We start from the raw sequence: 8,509 nt of genomic DNA, 5'->3' as shown, positions 1-8,509 counted from the left end.
CTGCCTGAACTAGGCAGTGGGCAATGCCAACCACAAGTGTGGGCTGAGCCCTGCTCCCTCACAGAGCTAAACACCCGAGTCTAGGGGGCAAGAATGGGAGCCTGCACAGCATGAACAGCACACCCAGTGGGAGATCTCCTCTTCAAAGCCTTTCTCCCCCTCCAGCAGGAGAGTCAACCTGGGGCTCCCACATCCCAGGCAAGTGCTTGGGTCAGTTATGTGGTGGAAGCACCTCCTCCTGCTAGAGTTTGAACTTGACCCAATCCAATGGGTAGTCTCTGAGCACACCTACTGGCCAGGACTCTACCCACAACTCAGATGGATGAATGTCTGTCTTCCTCAGGTTTGTGAATTGCTTAGGCAAGGGACAAGCATTCAGATAGCTAACAGGCAGCAGCCCACATGCCCTGAGGGGACTTTTTCCTGAAAACTTGGGTGTCAAGTGAGGCTACATGCCTACAGTCTAGGGTGGGAGCTTTGTGGATCAGTGTGGACCCAGAACCAGGACACAGGCCCCTTAAGTGCCCAAAAGCAGGATAAGTGTCCTAAGGCCACAAATTTACAGCCCCAGCTCTAAGTGACACACAACTGAGAGGGGACAAAACATGGGGTGGGGGGTAACACAGCAACAAGATCAGGCAGAGGACTATTGGCTGTGGGTACAACCAGGGGAGATTTATTTTTATATTACAAGTACACTGGCAGAGCCATAGCTAGCTCATTCTTTATTGATGTTGTGGTAGAAAAAGAACTCTGCCAGCTCAGGGGAGATCTTCTCTGCATAGGCTACTACACCGAGGGGGAAGCCTGCAAAAATAAACAAATGGGGCATCATTAATGGAGGAGACTGGAGGCACCTCAGTAAGAAATTGGGCAGGTGAGAAGCAGGGACTTGTGTGCCAGAAGCAGCTGGAATTCGATGTCAGGCAGGGTGAAGGTTATAGGATCAACAGGAGAGTGATTGACTGGATGGGGCAATGTCTGTCAAGTAAACCAGAAAGGAGGCTACAGCAGTCTCCCTGAGGTAAAGGGGCCTGCATACATATTTTAGCTCTAAGAGGCAGATCCAAAAAAACACAGACTCTTGATGAGCCAGTCAAGATGCAGGTATTTGTACTCAGAATGGAGGGGGAAAATGGCCCAGTCCTGATAACTCTTGGGTAACAGCCTACAGTAGGCAGAATGAGCTAGTGAAATGAACATCAGGACACCTGGCTTCTTGGCACCGCTTAGCTCTTGATCTGCTGAGGTGACCTTAGCCAAGTCCCCTTATTTTGTCCCTATGAGAAAGTTGCACTGGTCTAACACTCACACCCAAAGTTCAACAGGTGCAAGTTACCCAGACACAGAAGCTCTTAGCTTAAGACCAGCATAGGGCAGCTTTAAGGCAGGGACTATCATTCACTCTGTATCCATGCAGCACCTAGCACAATGGGCCTCTGATCTATGTTGAGGCCTCTAGCTGCTACTACATAAAACAGCTCTAATCCTTCCCCCACAAAGGGTATTATGGCTAAAGCTACAATTGTGTCATGGACAGGTCACAGACAATAAAAAAAATGACAGAAGCCATTACCTGTCACAAAGGGAGGGTCCAGCACCTTCCCTGATCCCCACCCAGCAGCCGGGAGCTGCAGGCACTCCATTGCTCAGTGGCTGGGAGGTCCCCCTGCCACGCTGGGGAGGTGGGAGCTGCAGAGGACCCTCTGCCAACACAGAGCAGCTCCATGGTCCCTCTGCTGCTGGTGGCAGTGGCTGGGAGCTGGGCTAAGGAGGGGCAGCTGCTTGCAGTAGCAGAGCTGCTGCAGGGGGGACCCCTACCAATGGCAGCAGCTAGGCAGATCAGGGATCATCACCAACGGCCAGTCAATTGCCAGGGTCCTGCCAACCGCAGTTGCCTAGCAGAGGCTGGGCTGCTGTGGGGTCTCCCGCTGCCGGTGGCGGCTGGTTAGCCAATGTCAGAAGTCACTGGAAGTCATGGATTCTGTGACTTCCATGACATAATTTTAGCCTTAATTATAGCTGAAAAGCACTCCTTATCTCATGCCTGACAGTCCATGGTCTCAAAGCTTTTTTCGTTCATTAACACTGTCAGTCTTGGTACTGCTGAGGTCTGAGGATGGATAGAAATGCACTGGCTTCCAGCATGAAGTTTCAGTTAACACCAGATGGGATCTTTTGTATGGCAATTCAGCTACAGCACTTGTAATGAGTTTTAAATGAAAGTGAGGAACAAAGTAGCTCAGAAGAGGTAGCCTCTGGAAATCCTTTCAATATTTTCTTCCTACAGAACTTTGTTCTGCTTCCATCACCAAACATTTGTTTCTTAAATAACTGAAAGAAAGGAAAGATGTTACTGGAAAAAATTCCTTTATTTTAGTCTCTGAAACAACATTCCTCTTCACTAAGTCAAGTGGAGTAGGTATGAACTGTCGCCTCTTCCTTGCAGGAAATCAGAAATGGTAGTGGCATCGGGCTTGCTATCTATAAAGAAAGCATAATGCAGATCTGAGTCTTATACTATCTTCCAAGACTTGGGAGGGGAGGCAGGGGGAAGAGGGACGAGAGATAACTGAAAAATCAGAGTTTCATTTTGCTCCTATAGTTAGTTCAGGGCATGTCACTGCAGTAAGTGGAATTCAGGATTTCACCTGCCTGCTCTCACCTGCGGTATTTCATCAAAACTTGAGGAGCAGTTACAGCTTCCTGTGGCCAGGAGATCATTACATACATGGAAATATCCTGGGCCATTTTCAAAACAGCTAGTTAATTGCGCAGACATGTGCCTGAGCCCCAGAAGTAGAACATTCTACGGAAACAGGCTGCGCTCTCCAGTTTACACATAGGAAAAGCCGCAGCCAGCAGAACCTGAGCACTCCATAACAATTACATATGGCTCCTCTTCTACCTGAAGTTGAGCCTGGATCAAAGGCTGCACCTGGAAAAAAATCGCCTTTAAAAAAGTTTTTTATTTGTATTATTGTAACACCTCGGAACGGACCAGGATCCCACTGTTCTATGTTTTTTGCAAATCAATAACTTGCTCTATGGCAGCATGAAAAGGCTACAGAGCAACTCTTAGCAAAAGCTGCAGTAAAGCAACTAGCCCTGTTCTCCCAAGCCTGCAGAGAGGAGCAAGCATCACATGGTCATGCTGTCTACACTACAAAAAGCTACTGTATTTGAAGAGTTATGAAAAACATCATTCCACGGAGAACTGAGTTAGATGACAAGCAACAACTATGATTTTGCAGTTAGTGTAGACAAAGAAATTGTGGTCAGTTCTCATGACTGCTAATTCAATTCTTCAGAGCTGTGTTCAAACACTGTGAACACTGCTAGAGTGCAGACCAACACATGGAGTGTCACAGTTAAGCGATGGGCACCACATTTCAGTGTTAAGGTTGTTATGGCCTCAAAGCAAACATCTGTGAGCACTCTACAGAGAGGGGGTCTCAGAACCCAGACATATGTTCTAGGCCTAGACGGACTAATAATTTTCTGGCTTCTTAACCAGAAGCTCACTTTAAAAAAAAAATCTGGCTGGGTGTTTAATGTATTAACTGTGAAGACTAACATCTCAGATACAATAAGGGCTTGATTACAGCCTGAAAATGAAATGAGTTACCAAGCTGCAGCATGCAGATCAGCGTAATCGCCTTGCTTCACGCTCAGATTCCAGCAATGTCAGGACATCCCCCTCACGGACAGGCCCCTTTACGTTCCGGATGATGGATCTGCTGGTGTCGTCCATGAATTCAACCCGAACCTGACAGCCACAGCAGAGAATGAAGAGAAATGCTCTAAACCCCATTTCCCTGGCCCATTTGCCCTGACGTGCCTGCTCAGTTTGGGCCTAGGCCTCTGCTCACGTGCCCCCGAGTTTCAGTGCACTCTGGAAGTCACAGGAGAGCAGCAGGAGCAGCTCTGATGAGTGTATATGAAACAGGAACTGTCTACAGGTGGGGAACGCCTGTTCCCCCGTCTCGCAACACGGGGACAAGGCAACCGGCAAGGCGACGAATCAAAACCGTAACAGGAAACGCTGCCATGTGGCCTGGGGAGGGGGGTGTGTGTTAAACTGCGGAACTCCCCGCCACTGGCGAGTCGCATGGGCCCGGCTCCCCGGGCCTGGGAGGGGAGCCCGTGTCGCTCCTGAACCGCTCTCGCTGGGCAGCGCGGGGTCCACCCGCGGCTCAGCCGGGCGCCCGGGCACTCACCTGGGTGCACTGGCCCTGCGAGCCCGTCCGGCCCAGCACCTTGGTGACCTGCGAGGAGAGACTCGGGTCAGGCGGGCGCAGAGACCCGCCCCGCTCGCCTCGCCCACCGCCCGCGGGCCCTGCTCGGCCCCGGCCCCAGCCCCGCCCGCGGGCCCTGCTCGGCCCCGGCCCCAGCCCCGCCCGCGGGCCCTGCTCGGCCCCGGGCCCCGGCCCCGGCCCCAGCCCCGCCCGCGGGCCCTGCTCGGCCCCGGGCCCCGGCCCCGGCCCCGCCCCCGCCCGCGGGCCCTGCTCGGCCCCGGCCCCGGCCCCAGCCTCGCTCGCACCCGGGCCAGTTTGATGGGCTGCACGCGGCTCGTATCCATGGCGGCGACTGCGGGTGCGGATAGGAAAGGGGGCGGGGCCGCCCCACGCGCATTTATATAGCCCCAGCTATCGCGAGACCCAGCGTGCACCGCGCTCCGTCCCCTTCCCGGCGTGCGCCGCGCGCCGCTTCCGTTTTCTCTTTTCCCGACAAGCGCCGCGGCAGCGCCCTTCACAGCCGCCAAGATGGCGTCCGCCACTCGCTTCATCCAGCGGCTCCGCAACTGGGCGGCGGGGGTAAGAGGGGGGGGGCTCTCGCGGGCCTGTCCGAATTCCCGCGGCCTAGCAACGCCCTTGTGCTGGGACCGTAGCGCGGCCCCCTCCCCCGGGTCTGCCTACTAGCCTCTGCTTGCTGCCTGCCCTGGGCCCGGGCACTTGTAACCCCTTCTCCCCTGTGCGCGGGCTGGCACCTCCCTGAGACCCTCTCGTCTCCTTTACAGCGGGACCTTCAAGCCAAGCTGCAGCTTCGGTACACGGAGATCTCCAAGAGGTAAATCCGGGGAGCTGGGCACAGAGCTGGACTGCTCCTAGGCAAGCCCTTCTTCTGTTGGTATGTGCGAAACTCCGCACCCACCGCAGCTGAAACTCTCCAGCCGCAAAGGGGAAAGAGTCAAGCCTAACCGGACCCAAACCCAAACATATCCAATTCCAGTATCCGTCTGTTGAATACAGATGGGCAACTTGGCGTAAAAAGAGAGAAAACAACTGTTCTCGCTCATCTTTCACATATAGGAACCTTAAATGTAACAGCAGATGATAAAATAAACTTTAGACAAAATTATAATATTTATTAGTAACTGGTTGCTACCAATTTAAATACAAATCTCAGGAACTGTAAAAGTTAAAGGAGACCTTCAAAGGTAGAAAAGTGGGTTAGTGCTATTTTCTGAGTTCAGTACATAAAGACCTGAAAGTTTCTCCGTGCCCTCTGTTTCTTTCTGCTTATTTTATATTAGAAATGCAAGTCTTATCTCTCTTTTGGGGGTGGTGGTCGGTTTGGGGAAACTGAGGATCTAATAGGGTAATCATATCCAATGCCACACAAGCAAAACTTGATGATGAAGGGAAGTGACTTTTATTCAGACAGTTTACACCTGTGGAGGCTTTTTAAATAAATTATTATAGTTAATTAAAATGCTGGAGAAACATATTGAATTTTTAATACTGTGCTCCAACCAATCATTTTTCATTGAGGGACTGAAAGTGTTCAGAACTATGTTTGAGACCTCGAGTGCAAAACCAGACTGGACAGTCTTGGTATTTCTAAGGTAAATAATAAAGCTGGGGAAAAAACCCACAAGGTTTTCAGACCTCTTTACTCTTCCTAAAGAAGCAATAACTACTTTTTCTCTTTTGTCAGTCACACTTAAGATTTCAATAGCAACATTAACTTTCTCTGTTGCATATAATTGCATGATAGTTACTTTTTAGCCTTGCAAAGAACTCAAAATCCTGTTTCACATAGCTGAATTAATATTGCTGTGGAATTAGAACATACATGTTTGGAACTCTGCCCTGTTTTCTGTTTCTGTACATGAGAGAGATTGGGCTGTTGTTCTTTATCCTGTGAGCCTTTGTTTACATGAACAAATGTTCTGAATTCATGGCCCCAGTTCTGTATTCGTAGCCATGACTGTGTCTAAGGCTTTCTGTGCTCATTCTGAAATCTTGGAAGGTGGCTCAAGATATAATGCTAGTGTGTCTTGTGCATAATACTACAGAGCCTAATTTTCATAATACTCCACTCAAGAGTAAGACTGAGAATATAGTTCTCACTTAGCATGGTGTGTGTGGTGATGCTTTCTTTGGATTGTTTGCTGTTTAGAACTCAGCCACCTCCTAAACTTCCACTGGGTCCCAGTCACAAGTTTGCAAATAACTACTACTGTACTCGTGATGGACGCAGGGAGTCCTATCCTCCAATTATTGTTATGTCTCCGCAGAAATCCCTTGCATCACGCGCTCAAGGAGCCAGGTAGGTCCTATTTATCCTATGATCTGCAGCCACACAACTTCTGGCTGTGATATTGTGATCTTGCAAACTAAGCAGGGTCAAGTCTGGTCAGTGTTTGGCCGGTGCACCACCATATAACACATTGCTGCTGCAATAAATGATGATGACTGTTCACTAGGCGTTGCTGCTAGTGAATGAATGCTGAATTAGTGTGCAATCTCTATGTACCTTCTTTTGAGTAAGAGGGGATGTTAGGGCTGGGAATGGTTTCCCTAAAATGTTCTGTGTTACTAATAAACCTGTATTGCTGTTAAATATGAATTGATTATATAAACTAAAAGTTTCTGAAGGCCAGTCTCTGTCTCTCCCCTAGCTCAGAATCTGCAGTAGCAACAACTGAGAAAAAGCCAGTGACACCAGGTGTTCCACTTGAGAAGTGGGAACTATCAAAAGATCAACCTTACCTGTGAGCTGGCCAAGTATGAAGAGAAGGCTGAATGAGAATGGACTTCATAGGATTAACTGAAAAGCAGCCGCCTGGCTGGCGATCCAGTGATGGGGTTAACTTCAACAACGCTGTGTAGAATTTATTCTGGAAAAGAGACCATTTTGCTGGGGCATGACTGATTAAACATATTTATCTCATGTATAGCTAATGTTCTTTTCAGAACTTTCTTTATTCAAATGACGGTTCGGAGTAAACTTGTATTTTATGGAAATGAGGGATAGATAATCTTGAGGTGTGAACTCATCAGTTCTCACAAGATAAACAAATTCAAGTCTGGTCACTCCTGGGATGAATCTTCAAAACACCGGTCGTGTACAAAATAGAGCTGGTGATACTTCCGTTTGAATCATTATTAAAACAGTGGCTCTGTATGGTGCTAGAGTGTGCAGTTCTGCAAAAGGTGCCATAGTCAGAATGAGATTTACAACTCGGAGCTATATGCAGTGGTGTAGCCATGTTGGTCCCAGGATATTCGAGAGATCAGGTGGGTGAGGGAGAAAAGCTTTTGAGATTACACAGAGCTCTTCTTTATGTCTGGGAAACTTACTCAGGGCTTGGCTGCACTTACAGCGGTGGAGCCGCCCCTGCGCCACTGTAGTGCTTAGTGAAGACACCTATGCTGACAGGAAAGCATCTCGTGTTGGCGCAGGTACACGACATCCCCAAGAGGTAGTAGCTGTGTCAACAGGAGAAACCCACCTGTTGACATAGACCTGTCTAAACCAGGAGTTAGGTCGGTATAAGTACATTGCTTAGGGGAGTGGAAAATCATCACCCCGAGCAACATAGTTATACTAACAATTTTATAGTGAAAACTAGGGTTCAAAGTGTCATAGCTAAATACCGGATGGAACAGATTGTTAAATATAAGTAGTTAACACATTTCAATGGACTATTCAAGGTGAAAAAGCCAGTAAAAACAACTCCAGTCATAGGGAGGAAAGGAATGGGGTGTGGATGTTGACTAGAAATGTTTGTGTCCAGTGACCTGATTGGTCAAACTTCACCAGTTTTTATTTGTTACTCACTTCTCCTTTGAAGAATTGTTGTGTAGTGTTGCTAGCGTACAGTCTGTTCATTCTGTCCCAGAAATAGTTGCATTGTTAGGCTGTTTCCTATAGACACTGTACTGCACTATGGTATCCTAAAGGATGAAGGATATTAATGTACATAAATTACCATACTTGACTACCATGCATTCTCCAAGCAATTCCAGCATTTTTTTCACTTTCCCCAGAGCTGTGAAAAGTGGTTGTTTCACTCACCGATGCTGATTGCATCTCAAGGACATGAGAAAAGCTAAGGATATGTCTTCATTACACTTAACTTGGGTGATAGCACCAGGCTTAGCCTAGCCACACTGCAAAGACATAATCAAGACACTGGGTCCACAGTGGTGTTGCACTTACTTATGTGTTGGTAGGACCTCTGGAAGAAACATCCCATGATTCTTTGTGCTGCAGTAAG

General features: G+C 48.6%; 2 protein-coding genes across 3 annotated transcripts; one reads left to right on the top strand and one right to left on the bottom strand.

Annotated features, from left to right (window-relative positions):
• Positions 1-708: 708 nt before the first annotated feature.
• Positions 709-4,652, bottom strand: RPS28 (ribosomal protein S28). 2 transcript variants are annotated; one of them, XM_030540143.1, is made up of 4 exons: positions 4,544-4,652; positions 4,221-4,268; positions 3,629-3,769; positions 709-807 (listed from the first exon to the last, which is right to left on the bottom strand). In XM_030540143.1, exons 1-3 carry the CDS (start codon positions 4,580-4,582, stop codon positions 3,647-3,649), a joined length of 210 nt encoding a protein of 69 aa, XP_030396003.1. In that variant the 5' UTR covers positions 4,583-4,652; the 3' UTR covers positions 709-807; positions 3,629-3,646. The 2 variants fall into 2 exon arrangements, with proteins under 2 accessions (XP_030396003.1, XP_030396002.1); XM_030540142.1 differs by lacking the exon at positions 709-807 and adding an exon at positions 2,356-2,484 and having other exon boundaries at positions 4,544-4,651.
• Positions 4,653-4,707: 55 nt separating this feature from the next.
• Positions 4,708-7,190, top strand: NDUFA7 (NADH:ubiquinone oxidoreductase subunit A7). Its single transcript, XM_030540141.1, has 4 exons — positions 4,708-4,817; positions 5,021-5,070; positions 6,406-6,555; positions 6,908-7,190. Exons 1-4 carry the CDS (start codon positions 4,767-4,769, stop codon positions 7,002-7,004), a joined length of 348 nt encoding a protein of 115 aa, XP_030396001.1. The 5' UTR covers positions 4,708-4,766; the 3' UTR covers positions 7,005-7,190.
• Positions 7,191-8,509: the final 1,319 nt, after the last annotated feature.

This window comes from Gopherus evgoodei, chromosome 22 (genome assembly GCF_007399415.2).
Source record: "Gopherus evgoodei ecotype Sinaloan lineage chromosome 22, rGopEvg1_v1.p, whole genome shotgun sequence".
Taxonomy (NCBI): Eukaryota; Metazoa; Chordata; order Testudines; family Testudinidae; genus Gopherus; species Gopherus evgoodei.
This window is presented reverse-complemented; position numbering and strand designations above follow the sequence as displayed.

What these genes read in the sequence shown, in the direction of transcription:
- RPS28 (XM_030540143.1), bottom strand. Translation starts at nt 4,582, where the DNA reads ATGGATACGAGCCGCGTGCAGCCCATCAAACTGGCCCGG. An exon ending in AGCCCATCAAACTGGCCCGG is followed by an intron (nt 4,269 to 4,543) that starts GTGCGAGCGAGG and finishes CTCTCCTCGCAG; the next exon opens with GTCACCAAGGTGCTGGGCCG. An exon ending in CGCAGGGCCAGTGCACCCAG is followed by an intron (nt 3,770 to 4,220) that starts GTGAGTGCCCGG and finishes TGTGGCTGTCAG; the next exon opens with GTTCGGGTTGAATTCATGGA.
- NDUFA7 (XM_030540141.1), top strand. Translation starts at nt 4,767, where the DNA reads ATGGCGTCCGCCACTCGCTTCATCCAGCGGCTCCGCAACTGGGCGGCG. An exon ending in TCCGCAACTGGGCGGCGGGG is followed by an intron (nt 4,818 to 5,020) that starts GTAAGAGGGGGG and finishes TCTCCTTTACAG; the next exon opens with CGGGACCTTCAAGCCAAGCT. An exon ending in TACACGGAGATCTCCAAGAG is followed by an intron (nt 5,071 to 6,405) that starts GTAAATCCGGGG and finishes TTTGCTGTTTAG; the next exon opens with AACTCAGCCACCTCCTAAAC.